This window comes from Hemiscyllium ocellatum, chromosome 3 (assembly GCF_020745735.1).
Source record: "Hemiscyllium ocellatum isolate sHemOce1 chromosome 3, sHemOce1.pat.X.cur, whole genome shotgun sequence".
In the NCBI taxonomy this organism is placed as follows: Eukaryota; Metazoa; Chordata; class Chondrichthyes; order Orectolobiformes; family Hemiscylliidae; genus Hemiscyllium; species Hemiscyllium ocellatum.
The window spans coordinates 60547234-60567521 of NC_083403.1; the positions used below are offsets into that span (position 1 = coordinate 60547234).

At 42.2% G+C, this 20288-nt stretch overlaps 1 protein-coding gene across 7 annotated transcripts in view; it reads left to right on the top strand.

Moving 5' to 3' along the window:
• The window catches only part of epha7 (eph receptor A7), a 305918-nt gene that overhangs the window by 115680 nt on the left and 169950 nt on the right, over positions 1 to 20288 (top strand). For all 7 annotated transcript variants that reach the window (XM_060850321.1, XM_060850337.1, XM_060850346.1 and 4 more), the window contains exons 4-5: positions 6102 to 6257; positions 7638 to 7973. In XM_060850321.1, the coding sequence (XP_060706304.1) occupies positions 6102 to 6257; positions 7638 to 7973 (492 nt within the window). The remainder of the gene's footprint in view (positions 1 to 6101; positions 6258 to 7637; positions 7974 to 20288) is intronic.

Below are 20288 nucleotides of genomic sequence, written 5' to 3' on the forward strand. Positions count from 1 at the left end.
CATTCTTCCTTAGGAAGAATGAAAGGTCTTAAAATATGCTGACTTCAAACTTGAAAGTAGTCAAATGCATAAAAGTTCATCACTATGGTCATTTTCATAACCTTATCTTATGAGAACCAAACGATTGGCTAGCTCATACACCACGAGGAACACAACCAGCCAGTAGCCTGCAAGCAGCATGAATGAGGGTCCTTTCTGCTGCTGAGACTGAGCTTAAATCTGCAATATCAAGGCAGGGTGTTAGCTGGAGTGTGAGCTGCAGACTGTCTTGCTAAAATCAAATCAGTATTTTGTGATTGACATGATGTTTTTCATATTTCCAGTGGGCATTCAGTGCATGCACGCTTATCATTCAGAAGTAATTCACTCCATATTATGCATACTACTTCGACATACGAAGAATGTGTGCAAAGAAGAGGCACAAAGTAATCCCAATTTTTTGTTTATTTGATATTTGATTGAGTGTTGCTGAAGAATGGTGCTTCAAGATCTGGCATTCGATCTTCTTAATGATTTGGAGATGCCGGTGTTGGACTGGGGTGTACAAAGTTAAACATCACACAGCACCAGGTTATTGGAAGCACACTAGCTTTTGGAGCGACACTCCTTCATCAGGTGATTGTGGAGGGCTCGATCGTAACACAGAATTTATCCAAAAATTTGCAGTGTGATGTAATATCACAGTGTGATGTAATTTTTGCAGTTACATCACACTGCAAATTTTTGCTATAACCTGGTGTTGTGTGATTTTTAACTTTGATCGTCTTAATCTTTGTGTTGCTGTTCTTTGCTGGCCAGTAGACTTAACAACTACTTCAGTAAAACTAAAATAACAATAGTACATTTTAGTCATCAATCTAAATGATGTTCTAGCATTCTCAGTTACAGCGCTGCACCTCAACACTGTGTAAACGGAGTAGCAAAATGTGTGCATTAATAAAACAACTCTTTAAACATTTCTAATACATATCAGGCCATGGAGTTTTGCAGATACAAAGATTATTCATCAGTATATTTTGAGCAATAATGCCACAGTCATCAATCCTGTTGTGTCAGTGTCGTCACACCTCAAGGACAAGGTACATACTGGAACTCAGCCAGCCATGCACAGAAAAAAAAATTTGAAACACCAACAGCTCAAGTATAATGACATTGTGAGAGTTCCTGGGATAAAGGTTAATTCCTGTAGGATGCTTCTGTGAACCCACATAGATTTGACAGACTCCCTGCAGCCTGTGTGATAATGACCTGCCAATTATAAGCAAGGCTGTTACCAGATTGTAATGTTAATCTTTAATCCTTGCTAACCCTTTGTGTCTGGAATCCAGCTATACTAACTTTTTTTAAAAAATGCTGTTTTTGTGTCAAGTATCAACGTCAGAGCTGGAAAACTACAAATTGAAAGTTAGAACAAGGTAATTTAAATGGAATATTGAAGGTATCAACTAACAAGCTACTGTCAAACTCTTCATAGCGAAAGTGCGAGTTCCAGTAATAGGTCTAAATTTACAATTTGCTCTTTTTTTTGCATACCTTCGAGCATAAGGATATGGATTCGGTGCAGCAAAGTGGGACCAGTATAGACAGTAGTGGCAAAACAGACTTGATAGGCTAAAGGGTCTCTTCTGAATTGTATGATGCTCTAATTTGATACAAGGAGAAATGAAAACTTGCCTTTATGTTTGCATGTTTGAGACCTCAGGGCATTCCAAAGAGCTTACATCCATGGAAGAACTTTTGACGTGTTGTCAAGGTATAATGGAGGAAACTGGGCAGACAATTTGCAGCTGAAAATGTGTTGCTGGTCAAAGCACAGCAGGCCAGGCAGCATCTCAGGAATAGAGAATTCGCCGTTTCGAGCATAAGCCCTTCATCAGGTCCCATCACTACTTTGGCACAACACAAAAGCATCCAAAGAAATGGATAATCACAGTTTATTAAGGATGTTGCTGAATAGTAGGGCTTTTAATATTTGTATTTGATTTTCTTCGTCTTTATGCCTTTGTTCATTGCTGGCCAGTAGACTTAACAACTAAGCCATTCTCATTAATTTAGTGGTGAAAAAAATGTAGATTTCTGTGATATTGTTTGGGAGTTCACTCAAAGGTCCAATGCTCACCTTCAAGGTGCTTTAGTATCTTGTATTTAAAAAAAAGAAATATAGCTGTCAGTGTCTATTGCACGAGACAAGGAGGTGGTAAGCTGCTTTGTTGAACCTGCAGCCCAATTGCTGCAAGTACCCAATTATTGCTGTTAGCAGGAGCATTACAGGATATTTAGGCAAAAACAATGAAGAAAGCAGCAACATCATCTCCATTCAAGACAGTGTGTGCCTTGGAGGTGGTTTTCCCCTGTATCTGTGAGGGATTCAATAACGAGAAGTCATGTGTTCAAGGTGAGAGGAGAAAAGTTTAAGGGGGATACACACGGAAAGTACTTTACACAGAGGGTGGTAGGTGCCTGGAACGCATTGCCAGCAGAGATAACAGAGGCAGGCATTGTAGATTAATTTAAGGTGGGTCTGGACAGATGCATGAGTAGATGGGGAGCAGAGGGACACAGATCCTTAGGAATTGGGTGACAGGTTTAGACAGTGGATTTGGATCGACTCAGGCTGGGAGGGCCGAAGGGTCTATTCCTGGTCTGTAAATTTTCTTTGTTCTTTGTTCTGTTACCCTTGTCATTCTAAGTGATAGAAGGCATAGGTTTGGAAGGTGCCTTTAAAGGGACTTAGTGATTTGCTGTAGTACATCTTATAGTTGGAAAACACTGCTTCTTCTCTGAAGGAAATGAATGTTAAAGATGTTGGATGCGCTGCTGGTTTAGGGGGCTTCTTTATCCTGGATGATGTTGAGCTTTTGAATGCTCATTTCACTTTAATTTTCTCATTCGTACAAAATCCATTTGCATCAGGTTTTAAAAGAAATGATGAGCCTATAGCCACAATTTGATACCAGAGCTTTTCTTAGTGCAAAGGTTGATAGAAAATCACTGGAGGATCAAAGGTCATTTTATTGTTCTGAATATTAATGTAAAATGTTTAATTCTATATAGTTAAGAGTTAGCACAATGCTTTGTGTCTTTCTGTCTCATTTGTTGCAAATAGCATTTGGAGCTGCACTTTATATCCTCATCTCTACATCCCATTGATCTAGTTGAAAACAAGTGTCATTGAAAATAAAATGGATGGAGAACACACCATCTTCCCAAATTTCCCCAACCTGTGACCCATATTATGAAGGATGGATTAACATGGAAAGCCTGTTCATCTTTTGGGCCTATTGAGAACCTGAAGTGGACTATTAACTATCCACCTCATTCCATTCCAACCACTTTTTTTTATTTTAGCCTGCAGGCATATGGGAAAGTGAGCAGACTAGTAACCTTGGTGGTATAGGCTTTGACAGGCAGGAAGAGAGTGTATCACCTTTGGGGGAGGACCTCTGTGTTCATCAGAGATATCCCTTCCCAACATGATAACTGCATTTTAAGCCTCCCACTCTGGTCTCTCTGCCCTGTATGAGGAGTATATGTGCAGAAGCAAGACAATTAGAAGGCCTCTGTTCTTCAACAGAATACTCTAACTCGCAGCAAAGTTTATAAGATCCTAAACCTTACCGCAGACTCAACCCCAATTCAATGTCATGCCTCTTCAAATTGTCCATTAAACCCTACGACATCCCCATTCACGCCATCCCCATCTATTCTGACATATATGCGCTTGAAGTAGCCTTCATATCCACTCACCTAGAATGAAACTATTCATGCACAGTCCTCTGATTCAATGCAAAATTGATGGAAAATGTTTTATTTCCTGTCAGAGAAAATGAAATCCTATGACATAATAAGACACTTCATATCATTGATACAGAGGAAAAAACGCTTTGTGCCATGTGGAAAAAAAAAGCAAGAATTGAAATCCTATTACCTTTTGTCAATACACCAGGAGTCACGTCAAAGTGATAGTCTTTTAATGAAACTACTTGAAACCCCCCCATTCATTCTTCACTATTGTGAAGCATATTCACTCTTGAAACTCAGACAAGCATTCATAATGCCCAAAGCTGTCCAAACAATTGACTGCTGTCTGGGAAGGAATGGACAAATGTACTCAATTCAAAATCAAAGCAGTGTGTCTTTAGTAAATATAGGAAAACAGACAGAATATTTTCAAGTGTAGATTTCATTTTCAATTTGCAAAACCAGAATGTAAGGGAGCAAGTGGTTAGATTATTTACATGTGTCAAAAGTATATATCAGCCAGACCCATTTAACTCACAGTTGCAAAAGTGACAGGACATTTTGCAACATTTGACACCGCATTACGATTCTTTTTTCTCTATTGGGAAATAATTGTAATGCATGTAAACTAATAAGTAAAACTGTTCAATGTAAGGACCAATTTATTTTTAAATTACAGAATTTTATGTTGCATCAATGCATTCATTTTTCCTGATAGTCTCTTGAAACATGAAGGACAACATCAGAGTACAACCCATTGCAAAAAGCTGCTTTCTTGAGGTGTTTGCACTGCAGATATTTTAAGCTGACTCACTCATTCTTACCACTTGCCATTGGTAGAGTGAAAAGATTTGCAAGTTGGTAATCAACCTGTTCAAGGCCATGGCACAGGCACACTTTCTGTGGCCATCAGGTCCCAGTGTGTGGGACTTGAACTTATAGTTTCTGGCTCAAAGGCAGAGGCACCATCCATTGTGCCACAAGATCTCCCCTTCATTAAAAACACTGCGACCATTATAATGTAGCCCATAGCAGTAATGTTTGAAGGAGTAAAACGAACTTCAAACTTAGCCTTCCTGAATGACCCAGAGTCCACAGTTCCTTCGTTTCTGTTCAAAACTGGCATGCTTTTAATGAGCTTCCAAAGATGAAGCTCATCAAACATGAATGGTGCTTGAGAAGAAATCAGATTTTTATCTTGTCAACTTCAAATGGGGAGTGCAGCTTCAGTGGGATGTGTATTTTGCAAACTAAGCCAAATGTTTTCCCAAGCATGAAAATTGTTGCCACCCTCATTGAGGTCTGTGAGGAGGAAGTGAGAAACCTGTGAGAGTGTTGGGGTGGTTTGGGGCCTGAAAAAGCGGGAGTGCAGTTGGTCACATTAGTGGCCAATGCTGCCTTGGAATTGCAAAAATGTCAGAATTTCAGCTTGTTGAATCCTGGCCTTAACTTTGGGAAGCCCTGCATTGGTCTTCCTGGCCTGCGTGAAGGACAGAAGAAAATGTTTTTGCATTGGGAATGTAGAGGGCAATTGAACTTACTCAAAAAAAAATGAAGTGTGGCCATTTACGCATCAAAACCCTCTCTACCACTAGGCATAAGGTTGGTTGCTGGTCTCACCATTGAATCTTTGCACAAACATTCTGAGCAACAACAGAACAAAATTGAGAAAGAACATTATCCTGACCTTCTTCTATTCCTGGCCATTCTCCCAATAGTTCCTGAATTTGTTCCTAATGGTGGAGTGAGATGCTATTTCTCTCCAAGACGTATTTGCAGCAGATTAATACTTACCTGCTGCATCTTCTGAATATTGGATTTATGGCCACATGGGATACTTATATACCAAAGTGTCCAATCTTTTCTATAACTTCTTCACATTAATCCAAAGTGATTGCTAATTCAAAACTTGTACAGGGTCAACAGCAAATCCCATAAGATTTAAAACAATTCCAGAATTCTACTCTTTTTTTTCAGCAAAGGCTTAGAGAGGGATTTATATTAATTTACAGTTGAGAGAAAAGAGATTCAACTGATATAAAATTTATGGGCAAGTTACAAATAGATGAGACAATTCTGTGCTGACTTAAATCCTGGCATGAAGTGATTTAGTTTCTCTGCATTAGTGGTGTGCACTGAGGCACTATAATGACCATTAGTAGGCTGAAGGGGTGGCTGTTGTAGTTGATAAATGCATTCTAATGTGACTTTCTGCACCTTCCCTTGTACCTAAGTTAAGCCCTAATGTGCATAATGTGACCACCTTTTTAGTTTTTAATTTTTCTTTGCAATGTTCTCAATGAAATAATGCACTGAACTTTAAAGTCATTGACATTAAAATGATATATTTCCTTTGGCAGCTTGTGAGCCAGGATTCTATAAGTCATCATCGCAGGACCATCGGTGTGCCCGATGCCCAGCTCACAGTCATACAGCTCAGGAAGGCTCCTCATGGTGTGAATGTGAGGATGGTTATTATAGAGCTCTCACTGACCCTCCCTCTGTACCTTGTACAAGTAAGTTGACTTATTGTCCCTTAACGACAGCAAAACATATCACCTTTTCAGACACACAGTGTCAATTTTATATACCAACACTGCAACAGGACATGATTTGAGGTCTTGGGCTCCAGTTAATGAGCTTCAGTTCAAATTGACTGTTGACTGGAACAGAAATTTCTAAGTTTATTTCTCAGTTTCCCAGATTCATGCAGGCTTTTAACAGTGACCGTGGCTCACACTCAATGTCAGGGGTGCTGGATCAGGATGGCTGACACTCGTGATTTCTGATCATTTTGAAGCTGATATTGGGTCCTATCCAGTTTAGAGCCCACTACATTTAGTAGAAACAAAGAAAACTGCAGGCAGGAGACATTCCCACATCAAAACAGTGACAATTCTTTTCTCAGACTTCCCCACTCTTGTCCATCATGTCCAATGCTAGTAACAATAATTGCACTAAACTGATTTGGCGATGCTGGTGTTGGACTGGGGTGTACTAAAGGTAAAAGTCACACAACGCCTGGTTATAGTCCAACAGGTTTAATTAGAAGCATAGCTTTCGGAGCGCCGCTCCTTCATTAGGTGGCTGTGTTGCAGTGCTCCAAAAGCTAATGCTTCTAATTAAACCTGTTGGACTATAACTGGTGTTGTGTGATTTTTAACTTTGCACTAATTTGAATTGGATACCTACTCCAAGCCCTGGAATACCATTAGCTTCAGCAATCTTATCCAAATGAATACGATTCTAATTTTGTAAAAAAAAGTCTGAAGATTTTTCGAAATAGCTTTCATTAGCTCATTGAGAGATGCTAGTTTTTTTTTAATTCTCTCATGGGATGTGGATGTTATTGATAAATTTGTTCCCCTATCCATCATTGCCTTTGAACTGCATGTCTTGTTTAGCTGTCTGAGGGGGCAGTTCAGATTCAGCCATATTACTGTGAGTCTCCAGTCATATGCCGGCCAGATCAGCTAATGATAGCAGGTTTCCATCTCTGAAGGCTACTTGTGAGGCAAGAGAAACAGACTATTAGTCTGAAGGCATGTGTTTAAATCCCAGCATGGAAGCTTCTGAAATTTAAACTCGGTTCATTGATTTAGCATCCAAAGCAAGCCTCAGTAATGATGATCACTGTATCACCTGCTAACGATTGTCATAAAAATCCATCTGATTGACTAATGTGACATCTACCATCTTTACCCTGGACTGGTGTATGTGAATTGGAATCCATAGCAATGTTGTTGACTCAACTAATCAAGCCAATCGGTTCAAAGGGAAGTAAGAAATGGGCAACACATGCTGATCTTCCCAGTAACACCTGTAAGAGTTTGTAAATGCCAGTGTCCAGTAGTGCGTCTTTATCTGACTGATTTTTTTTCTCTCTGGTTCCAAAGGACCACCTTCTGCACCGCAAAATCTCATTTACAACATCAATCAGACAACAGTGAGTTTAGAGTGGGGTCCACCAGCAGATACTGGAGGTCGGGATGACGTCACCTACAGGATCATGTGCAAACAATGCAGCTGGGAGCAGGGTGAGTGTGTGCCTTGTGGCAGCAGCATTGGCTTCATGCCCCAGCAGTCAGGACTGGCAGATACGTATGTGACAGTTGTGGATCTACTGGCCCATGCCAACTACACGTTTGAGGTTGAAGCCGTGAATGGTGTCTCAGACCTGAGTCGGACCCAGAGGTTATTTGCAGCTGTCAGCATAACCACGAGTCAAGCAGGTAAGGCATTAAGCAAAAAAAGATCCAAGCCTGTTAAATGCATAATCTCTTTTATTTCTAGCTTAATTTCTCTATTGTACTTACTGGCATCTACTTAAATTCGCCTTTGCATTAGTCATCTGGTGTTAAGCCGAACTGATTTAGTCACACTCTGTCCAGTTTTGTTACTCTAAAATTTGGAACATTTTCCTTCATTATAATTGTCTTTGCCTTGCTAATATTATTTGATGCTTGCAATTGAATTCATCAAGTAAAGTTAACCTATTCACAAAGAGAGGCCCAATTTCCGACAGTGTTGTTCTCATAACTCCGACCGCATACCCTGACATAATCATCAGCAAATCTCTTAGCCATTTTTCTGCAATGTGAATGGTTTCCTGAAGTATCGGTGAACTTACAACTTCTGTTGTAAAAGCGACTGGATGAACTTTCATGCCTGTCGTTTGTGTATCAGACTATTCTCATTTTATTCCTGCCCTGGTTCCAACCTCTCTGACAGTGGCCTCGTTGTCAGGTGTCTGCAGAATTTTCTGAAAAACAAAGTGAAATTTCTGTTAACCAGGGCCATTATTTCATGGCCTGTGAATGAAGTGAATTTGATCCCCTCCCTTTTTCCCTCTCTATACCTTTCCCTCACCTTTGATGGTTTGTGTAGTGATTATCACGAGGTCAGCTAAGTAGACCTCATAGAATATGAGTTCCCTGATTGGGGCTGTTAACCTGGTCCAATCAGGGAGCCCTGGCTGACAGATATAAACACTTGGGAAGATGTATTTTTTTCCCTGATGATTGTAGTGAACTATAATTTTGACTCGTCTTCAGTTTCTTTAAATAAAAATAAATCGAGAATCTGATTCAAAACAAAATAAACAAACAGGTGGGTCAGATGTTCTTTTTACTCTGAGAGCTGGCTCTGAGGGAGCTGGATCAGCATCAAAGATTTTCTCTGTGTAAATACCAGGTGGTTTTCATGGACAAAAGCACGTTCCTGAAGAAATTCACTCGCAATAGTTGGTTTTGAATTGGGGTAAGTATTTTTGGCATCATGCTGTTATTTGGGAAGTTTGAGTCATTTGAACCTGCCTTCAAAGACTGGGCCTGGTATGTGGAAAAAATGTGTTTTTTTTTCTGGGCAAATAGCATTAGGGCAGATGAAAAGCAATGAGCAATTCTCCTGACAGCTTGTAGACCTGCAGCTTTATTTGGTTATTAGAAATCTAACTTTCCCCGAGGCGTCAGTTACTAAAACCTTTCAAGAGTTGACGGATTTAGTTAAGGAATATTATGACCTGAGGCCTCCTCTAATTCTGAGATGTGATCAATTTTACTCGTCAATTCGAGAGCCAGGGGAATCCATATCAGGATTTATGACTAGGTTAAGATGACTGGCAGTGGCATGTGACTTTGGTTTAACCGTTCTTGAGATGCTGAGAGACCGGTTGGCATGTCAGATTAATGATGTAACAATGCAAAAGCACTTAATGGCTGAAGACCAACAGGACTTCATGCAGGCTCTATAACTGGCTTTATCACTGGAAAATGCAGCGCGTGGAGCATATACGTGGAAGGATACTCTGATATCCTGAACAGAGGGACTCTAGGTCAGTCCACAACCAAATCCCCAAAACAAAGCCATGCCTTGGCCAAATGGAGGTTGATACCATGGTTGCTATTTCAGTGATGACAAAATCAATCTTTAATAAAACTTGCTCTGGACTCTAAACATTACATTTGTGGAAGACCTTGGCTAGACTGCGAACCTATACTGGGGAACTGTTACAGATGAAGGGTACAACTTCAGTTCTGGTCTCTTATGTGAATCAGCTGGTTGAGTTACTACTGATTGTAAGTGAAAGGCTTGGGCCCAAGCTTGAGGTGACCAAAATGGTCAAATGGTGGACAGTACTCCAAATGGCAGTCTTGTATATTGGTACAAACCCTTATAGGTATTAATTGTGGTATACTTTGCAATTGTAAGGTTGCAAGGGGCGAAATTGTTTAAGAAAGATTCACCAAGATTGGTTCAATATCTTTCGATTAGAAAATGGCTGCCTGAGTGAAGTCCTGATTAAATACTAGGACATTTTTCAGGAGGGTTAAGGGAGGGTTACCAAAGCAACCCAGGCCACCTTGCATGTTGACCAGGAAGCAATTCCACGATTCCGCAAAGCCTGCCCAGTGCCATTGAATGTACGGGCAAAGGCTGAGGCAGAAATCAGAAGGCTGGAAAGTGAAAGAATCACTGTTCAGTTTGCAGAATGGGCAGCAGCGGTCTTACCAATTGTGAAGCCCATTGGGGCGGTTCACCTTTGTGGGGATATATAAAGACAAATGGTAAATTGCTTTTCACAGCTGGATAAAAACCCAATCTCTTACATTGAACATTTATATGCAACGCTGGTGGTGGTGGTGGGAGGGAAGCTGACCTTCATGAAGTTGGATATGAGCCATATGAGCCTGCAATTGCGATCAGATGAGGAATCACAGAAGTATGCCACAAATAATACCCATAAGAGTTTGTACCAATTTATGGGACTGCTATTTGGGGTATTGTCAGCCTGTGCAATCTTTTAGTGAGCAATAGAAACTTTACAAGTTTACCCCAGGTCACTATTTGCCTCGATGATGTGCTACTAACAGGGAAGACCAAAAGGAGTATTCAGAGAACTTGGGCATAGTCCTGTAATATTTCTCCCAGGCAGGCATATGCCTTAGAAGGGAAACATGTGTGTTCCAGGCACCCCGAGTGACCAACTTGAGCTACAGATTTGACAAGACTGGGTTACAATTGTTGGAAGATAAAGTGAGAGCAATCAAATGTGCTGCAGCTCCCATGTTGGTACTGGAGCATAGGTATTTCCTTGTGCTGGCGAACTGCTACGGAAGGTTTGTGCATAATCTGGCCTCCATCCTGGCGCTTTTGCATCAACTCTTAAAGAAGAGTCAGCCTTGGAAATGGTTACATAGCCAAGCCATAGCTTTTAGGAAAATGAAGGAATAGCTATCACCCTCTAAGGTGCTGGCTCACTACGTTCTCAAGCAAGATCTGGTATTGACATGCAATGCCTTCCCATATGGCATTGGGGTGGTATTAGCTCATAGGTGTCTCAGTGGAGAGGAATGCCCAATAGCATACAGAGGACTTTGATTAATGCAGAGTGTAAATAGGCACAAATAGAGGAGGAAGGTTTGGAGGTCACACTTGGAGTCAGGAAGTTCCACCAATAACTTATGGGTGTTAATTTGCAACATTGATACACCACTAACCCCTGCTAGGTGTAGGAGAAAGTGAGGACTGCAGATACTGGAGGTCAGAGTCGAACGTGTGGCACTGAAAAAACACAGCAGGTCAGGCTGATCTTCCCAGACCTGGGGGGAGGGGCAAACAGCATCAGAAACGCCAATGCTGGGCACAAGATTCCGCTAAGCAAGAAGACAGTTTACTTAAGGGGATGAAGTTTGATGGATGAACCACAGGAATGGCCCTGCATGGGTAAGAGGTATGGTCAAGATGATATCTGGTCCAGTGACATATAAAGTTCAGGTAGGTGCGATGGTCCTGAAGAAACATGTGGACCACATGAAAGTTGCAAACTCACAAACAGTATGGGAGCATAATGTGCCCGGCTCCTTGACTGCCTTTCCTTCTGTTCCCAAAACTGTGGGTTCTCTTTCTCTGTCAAGCATTGACTTTTGAATCAGAGATGGACACGGTGGATGTCACCGCCACGATGCTGCCTGAAGAGGAGAATGCATTTCTTCCGAGATGTTCAGGGCGCAAGAGGCAAGCTACTGTACATTACATGCTGCCCCTATCAGAGGTTGAGGTGGAAGTGGGTACTGCAGATGCTGGAGATTACAGACTAGGTTCGAGTGGTGCTGGAAACGTCCAGCAGGTCGGGCAGCATCCGAGGAGCAGGAAAATCGACCTTTCAGGCAATAAACCTTCATCAGGAATGAGGCTGGGAGTCTCGGGGGTAGAGAGATAAATGGGAGGAGGTGGAGCTGAGGGGGGGGGGGGGGAAGGTAGCTGAGAGTGCAGTAGGTGGATGGAGGTGGGGGTAAAGTTGATAAGTTGGAGACAAGATTAGAGTTGTGCTGGAAAAGCATAGCAGGTCAGGCAGCATCCGAGGAGTAGGAAAATTGACTTTTCGGGCAGGAGCTCTTCATCAGGAATATTCCTGATGAAGGGCTCCTGCCCCAAAAATTGATTTTCCTGCTCCTCGGATGCCGCCTGACCTGCTGTGCTTTTCCAGCACCACTCTAATCTTGACTCTAATCTCCAGCATCTGCAGTCCTCACTTTCGCCTGAGAGGAGGGTGGAGCGGATAGGTGGGAAGGAAGATTGACAGATGGGACAGGTCATGAGGACGGTGCTGAGCTGGAAGGTTGGAACTAGGGTAAGGTGGGGGGAGAGGAGTTGAAGGAACAGAGGTTGAGTTGAGGGAACCTGACTTGGTGCTAAAATATCCCAGGCAGAGTTACAAAAAAAAACTGGCCTAGATTCTCGGACTCAGAGGGGAGGGATGTATTGATTGTAACAAGCTCAGTTATAGTGTCCTTGGGTCAATCAGGGAGCCCTGGCCGACAGATATAAAGGAGTTTCAGAGGTTCTGTTCACTCAGAGAGCTGGCTCTGAGGGATCTGGATCAGGGTTGAGAATGCACCACATATAAATAAAGGGGGAACTTGGTGACGGGACACCGGCCTCTGTGGAGTTATTTCGGTTTGCATTGATCTTCATGGGCTTTTGTACACAAATAAAACAATGGACAACACGTGATTTACTGGTGGTGATTAAGAGATGAAAAACATACTGTGATTTGGTTATTGGGGAGGATAAAAACTATCCAGTTTTGTGTAAGAGCACCTCTGGGTATGAACATAAAGAAGTGGATTTGATTGTAGAATTGCTTTTATTGTTCATACTATCTTCCATGGTTCCTGCACTTATATTTGATACTGGATGCTAATTGAATTATAGCTTTAAGATGTATTTTCTCTACAGGCTCAGTGTTGGTGTGAAATTGAAACAACTTTGCACCAACATTTAAACTCATGTTGTGTAGATTAGGTGTTAAGGACCAAATGAACTCGCAGCAAAGTAAAGTGAGATTCTGTCTGTTTCACTGCATTGTTAGATTGGAACTTGCCTCTGAATTTTGAATGTAGTCATACTATAACTGTCACATCAATGTGAAGTGAAGTCACATTGACGCTGACACTGCAGTTGTTGAGTAAACCACTCTTAAGTTACAAAGTTCCAGCAGTGAGCTCAGTTTCTTACCTTGATTTTGGTAGAATGTTGCATTGATGTGATTTTCTGCAGTTCCTTTCGAATATTCATTACTATCAGTCTCCTGACAACTGTCAGCTCTGTTTGTCTTTCTTAGTGTGTATGTTATTATAATTATAATCATTGAAGCTTCGAAATTATTGAAACAAGCTGTTGAAACATTCATATGAAAATCACTTGTCAGCAGTTTTGTTCACTCATTTAAATGAAAGAGCTAATGTCTATTTAGAGTGATAAAGTGTGGAACTGGGAAAAACATAGCAGGACTGATGAAAGTTCACGACCTGAAACATTGACTCCCCTGCTCCTCGGATCCTGCCTGACCCGTTGCGCTTTTTCCAGCTCCACACTTCATCGACTCTGACTTCCCAGCATCTGCAGTCCTCACTACCTCCAGGTTAATGTCTATTCAAACAAGTGAACAGAGCAGTGTCACAGCACAAATAGAAGTTGCTGGAAAAGCTCAGCATCATGCGGGTCAAGTGACCCTTCACAGACTGCAGTTCTGTGAAGAAACATTAATTCTGAATTCTCTCTACCGATGCTGCCAGACTTGCTGAGCTTTTCCAGTAATTTCTATTTTTGTCTCTGATTTACAGCAAACACAGTTTTTCAGTTTTTATTTAGTGTCAGAGCAGCACTTTCAGACTCTATTAAGAAATACCACCACCGACAATTTCTGGTCTATATTTTCACTTGCATTGCAAGTACCACTTGAATAAACTGCTGGATGTTTGAAGTGATGTATGTATGCTGTGCAGTTATATTGCCAAACTACAATTCAGCTTAATATAGATCCAGAGAATGTATGGCCCAGAAGGAGACCATTCAGCCCATTGTATCAGTATCAGACTGATCTATTTAGCTTTTCTTTATTAGGTCTCAGTGATGTAGGAATCACTGGCAAAGAAAGCATTTGTTGCCTGTCCCTAATTGTCCTTGGGAAGGTAAGACCACTTCCTTGAATTGCTGCAGTTTGTGTTCTGTAGATGCTCCCTATGTGCTCTGAGACAGAGATTTCTAGACTTTTGATCCAACAACAGCAAACCAATGACTATAGATTTCTAAGTGAGCATTGTGAGTGACTTGATAGCAAACTCGCTGATAGTGATGTTCTCGGGTGTTTGCTATGTTGATTTTTCTCGATGGTGGAGGTTGCGCTTTTGGAAGGTACTGGTTGAAGAAACTTTGGTCGGTTGCCACAGTGCCATTTTCAGATGGTACACATTGTGCCACTGTCTGCAGCCAGTGTTTAAGGTTGTGATTGGAATGCCAATCAAGCAGTCTGCTCGTGTCTGAATTGTGTCAAGTTACTTGAGTGTTTTTAAAACTATGCTCATCCAAGAAAGTGAAGACCATTCCATCACACTCTTGAACTTGCATTTTAAAAGGTAGACAGGTTTTGAGAAGTCAGGCAGTGAATTAGTTGCTGCAGAATTCTCATCCTGTGACTTACTGACAGAGCCACAGCAATATATGGCCAGTCCTGTCCAGTTTCTGATCAGTGATAGGGATTACAAAATGGTAATGCAATTGAGTGTCAAAGGGAAATAGTCAGATTTTTTCTTAGTGGAGATGGTCATCACCTGGAATTTTTCTACTGTCATTCATCAGCTCTTGTTTTTACACATCTGTTCTATTTGTTTCATAATATACACACTACAGTGGCGTAAAGTTAATGCCACCTTGCAACACAGATTGTAGTTGTGACAAAAAGGTACTTTGCAAACAACAGGAGTTTGTTTCATTTCTGTGAAAACAACAATGCATTAAGAGTTATAAAACAGCAAAATATTGTTGTAATTCATCTTCCCCAAGTCTGTACTTTTATTGTTAAGCACAAATACCATTATTGCCGTTACTCTGAATGTTGTGAACTTATTATTGGAGATGTATGTGATCCTTCAGTCTTGCAGCTCTCCACTTTAGGCTGCAGTGGAAGCTTCATTTTAAACTTTTATTGCCACAAATTAATACAGCAGAAGTTTTTTTTCTGTTCATTCATGGGATGTGGACATCATTGGCTAGACCAGCATTTATTGATGATCCCGAAGCAACCACCTCACTGTGGATTTGGTGTCATGTATGCTAGACCAGGTAAGGATGGCAGTTTCCTTCCCTAAAAGACATTAGTGAATGAGATTGTCTTTTCTAGCAGATGACAGTGGATTCATGGTTATCTCTTAATTTCAGATATTTATTGAATTCAAATTTCTTCATCTCCCATGACAGGATGTGAATCCAAGTCCCCAGAACATTACCTGGGTCTCTCAATTAACAGTCCAGCGATAATACCATCAAGCCACTGCCTCCCCTGTGCATAATGGATCCTGGAAATGTGAATACAGGGGAACCTCGATTATCTGAACGTGATGGGCGGGCACTATTTCGTTCGGATAATCGATTATTCGGTTAATCGATTAAATGCCTTTTCTCTGGAACTCGGAGTTTTTAAAGTCTGCTCCCCGTTCAGGAGACTGCAGCAGCACACAGCGTGCGAGACCCCGCCCTCCCTGCCCTCAACCCTGTGCAACATCCCCCTGCCCCCAACACCGCCCCCTGTCCCCGACACCGCCCCCAACCCCATGCAACACCATCCCTGTCCTCAACACTGTCCCCTGTCCCCAACCAAGCCTGCAACCCCGTCCTCATCACCAACCCCATCCCAAACCCCATGCAATCCCGCCCCCTGCCCCCAACCCTGTGCAACCCCACCCCCAACCCCACCCCTAACCCCATGCAACATTGCCCCCGTCCCCAACCCCACACCCAACTGCATGCAACATCGTCCCCTGTTCCCAACCCCACCCCAATCCTGTGCAACATCGTCCCTGTCCCCAATCCCACCCCTAACCCCATGCAACATTGCCCCCTGTCCCCAATCCCATCCCCAACCCTGTGCAATATTGCCCCCGTCACCAACCCCGTGCAACACCGCCCCCTGTCCCAACCCTACCCCCAACCCACCCCAACCCCATGCAACACCGCCCCCTGTCCCCAACCCCACCCCAACCCCGTGCAACACTGGCCCCTGTCCCCATCCCCAACCCTGTGCAACACTGGCCCCTGTCCCCAACCCCGCCCCCAACCCCGTGCAACACCGGCCCCCCACCCCAACCCCATCCCCTCACCCCTAGCACCATCCAACACCGCCCCCACCCACCCCCCAACCCCATACACATCCACCCCCTCTCCAGAGCAGCTGGGATTGTACACCAACAAGACTGCTGCTACTGCAGTTACCTTTGTGGGGTAAGTCTCCAAATAGCACACACACATAACTTTTTACTGCAATTTTTTGACAGGTTCCACCTTTGCCCTGTACGGGACAATGTTGGAGTAATTATCTAGGGATGGGGGTGGGGGGTGGGGGGGAACGGGGACAGAGATGGGGTAGCAGGGAACGTGCAGAACTGCAGGGAAAGTGTATAGAGAGAGGGCGGGTAAATAGTCATTCCGAGACGGTGCCTGTTTAATCCTTGTAAACAAAAGACCCGATCCGTGTTGGAAACACGTCTTTGATGTAATGTTTCCATCGGGGCCTTGAGATTTTCTTTGGATAATCTGATTTTTGGAAATTGGTATTTGGATAATCGAGGTTCCTCTGTAAAATGTTTTTCGATTATCTAGATTGCTTAATTAAACACCCCATAATGGACATATCACCTAATTCCCACCTCCCTGCTCATGACCAGCTTTGACAAAAGATATGACAGTCTCTAACAGATTTCATTTGCATGGATGATGCAGACCTTAGTTGATCTCCAGAGAGAAAATAATCCCATTTAAAAACGACTGAGGAGACAAGTGCAAACGACTCAAGGGTTCCTTCCAGGAGTTAAAAACAAATAATAAATAATTTAAAGGTCAGCATTTTTGCAGTGTTCATTTGATTTATGTTGCTGACTGTCAAAATCAAGACTCAGGTCAATAATGGCAAGATTGAAGGTGTGGCACTAAGAAAGCAGCGGATTTTAACTGACCCAAGCTGATTCATCATTAAACTAGCTCAGTAAAAATGTTTCTGGGCAGCTGAATGGAGATCAATTAACTACTAAGTCCATGGGAGAAAAAAAATTAGCAACCTTTCTGCACTCCATTTGCTGAGAGGTCAAGCACTAAGAGAGAGATAATTGCTGTGAGCAAGCAGAATGAATCGAGGATGAACAGAAAGTGATGATGTATGTTCAGTGACAAGATACGTGACTGAGACTTACACTTGGGCCAATGACTACTCGACTCGGCAAGGACATAAGGACGAGGGAAGAAGACCTGTGAAAAACAATTAGCACTTCTTCCAAGCAAGCAGTTCTTAATTAGCCATGGCGTGTTGGCAACAGACAATTAGTGTTTTCAATTTTTAAAAAATATTTGACCATCAATTACGATATAGCAGTGAAAATACTTGTTAGGAAATGCTTATTTCACAATCCCTTCATAAGTAGCAAGCAGAAGCAAAATATTTGTTTAATAATCCTTTATTGTGCTGACCTTCATCTCCATTTTGAAGCCACATGAATCAGTAACATTTAATAACAATGCCTCTTAGTACTGGGATTTGGGAAAGGAGAATGGGGATATTACCTTCAGAGAAACAAGGATGTTCTGTTGCCACATCTATTTTAAGATTTCATTCAACTCAACAGGCAAAGCAAACCATTCATTTGCAGTGGTCCGTTACATTTCTGACTACACGATGTTCATAAAATATCAAAATGAGTGAAAAAAAAGACGTTAAATCTGTGTTACAGCCTTTTATTACCATTTAAAAATCTGAAACGTTTGACAAAAGGGATACAATAGGGCCTTGCTTCACCATTGTGGTCATCTCTCAGCATTAAAACCTGTCACAGTTGTCAGTCGATTCAAGGATGATGTCTGTTCAGGGTCGAGAGTTTCTGCTGTGCGCCTTGGCGTGACTGAGAAGCCAGTTCTCGACCTGCAGAGCTTTGTGTGAATGTGGCAGGCCTTCCCATGAGGTAGTATGAGCTCCCTTCTAACCAGCATTGTGGATGTACACAAACCCCATGTTTTGCACCAGCTCGAGGACACACCTCACCACCACTTCTCAAGGGCAATTCAGGATGGATAATAAATGCAGACATAGCCAATGATATCCACATCCCACGAATGAACAAACATTGAGTGCAGGATTTGCTTCCTTTTGTTTCCTTCTCTGTCAATGCACAGTGTCATCCTTGTGGTTTTCGAATGTAAAGCTAGATGCAGCTTGATGGAGAAATAATTGTCATTTTGAATGATTGGTGGAAAGCTCCAACCAGTGAAGAATATCAATGCAACTGGTGCACTACAAGAATAATTTCAGAGTAACTTTGAAGCATTTTCTTTGTCCTTCCAAGATCACTGGCCATTTGAAAGTTGAGAAAGCTGTATTTGGCAGGGGAGACTGTATTTGGCCATCTGAGTACAATGTCCTGTTCACCTAAGTTAATTTTTCAGGAGTTGTGCTTGAATGCTTGTGCTGTTGATATCAAAAGCGAGTCCTGGTGATGGTTATTTTCAAATCCATGGTCTGGATGAAGGAGTCTAGTGCCGTTGACTTTATTTGGTCCCACTGTTCTGAAATACAGTAGGATGTGTTAATGACTTTCCAGGTTGATTGTGATTGCTACTTGGTGTTCTTCCCTTCAGTCAGCTTGCTTTAGGGCTGAGACATCGATCTTCCAATAACTTGGTGCTGATTGCAGATAGTTGTGACTGAGATGGTCAGAACACACTGGGGAGGGGGAGTCCAAACAATGTGAGTTATGGCAGGATTTGTGGCAAAATTGGATGAGAAATCCAGTGAGGAATATCTTGATGAAGGGAACAGCTCAGTGCATCTTTAAAGTTTCTGCCAAATGACAAGGTGCTAGGCAGCAACAACCTGCCAATTAAGTTAACTGCTGGCCACTAATGTGTACAATAACTCTCCTTTAATTAAACAGTGGAGAACAAAAAAAAATGAAGCAGAACGTCAAAGTCTAGGAAAGGATAATGAAGGTCACAGGTTCAATTTAGCATCTGGTGAGATATTAACTCATCCCTCTGAGCGAATGTCCAGTTCCCACTCAAGCCTCATTTTCTCAAGCCTTAGGAGGAAATGGTTGAATGAATTGTAATTGTGTGCCCTGCTGCCCTAGCTGTGTCTTATTTCCTGACTCGAGGTATCATTTGCTTGTGCAGTTCTGTACGTAAGTGAGGGTGGGGACGAGGTTGTCTAAAGTGCTTAAATCAAGCTCACTTTTACTGCTTGTGCATATTTTCCCGACACTGTAGGGGTCCACTTCCTCAGCCTGTGCTCATATGATCCCATACACCTGAATATACAACAAACCCAGCTATGTCAAGGCACATGCTGTCAAAGGAAAACCTCCATACTCAATTGTAACATCGTTTTGCTATCCACTGTTAAACATAATGCGCAGTATTAAAGAGGTTTTGGTGCTCTGTGCTCTGTAGAATTGCTGGTAAGTAATTATCTGACACAAAGTGAAGTTAAATCATGGCTAACTAGCTGACATTGCTACTTCACAGAAAGAAAGTCTCGCATTGACACAGCACATTTCACAACTACTGGAGACCCAGTAGCCATCAATGAATTACATTTGAAATGTAGCCATTGTTATAATGTGACTCCTCTCCCCACACAGGGACACACGAACAGAATGTCAAGTGAACAGATCACCTGCTTTCAATGTTCCTTGAGAGAAACATTAACCAGAATACCAGCTTGAGCTTCCTGGTTACATCCATGTGAGATGGCAGTCAGGTCCTCAATTCAGTGTCTTCTCAGAAGGACAACATTCTGGCAATACATTAATAAGACACCCTCAGTCCTGCACTGAAGTCTCAGCCAAAAGCTCAAGAGCTACATTTTATGGTGGGGACATAATATTCATTCCCAAGACTTTTAAATAGCACCAAATCTCCATCCTGGGTACTGATGGGACAGCAAGTGGTTGCACGAAGTAATAGTTCTCTGGGGGCAGGGGAGAAGGAATTGAGACGTGGGTTAC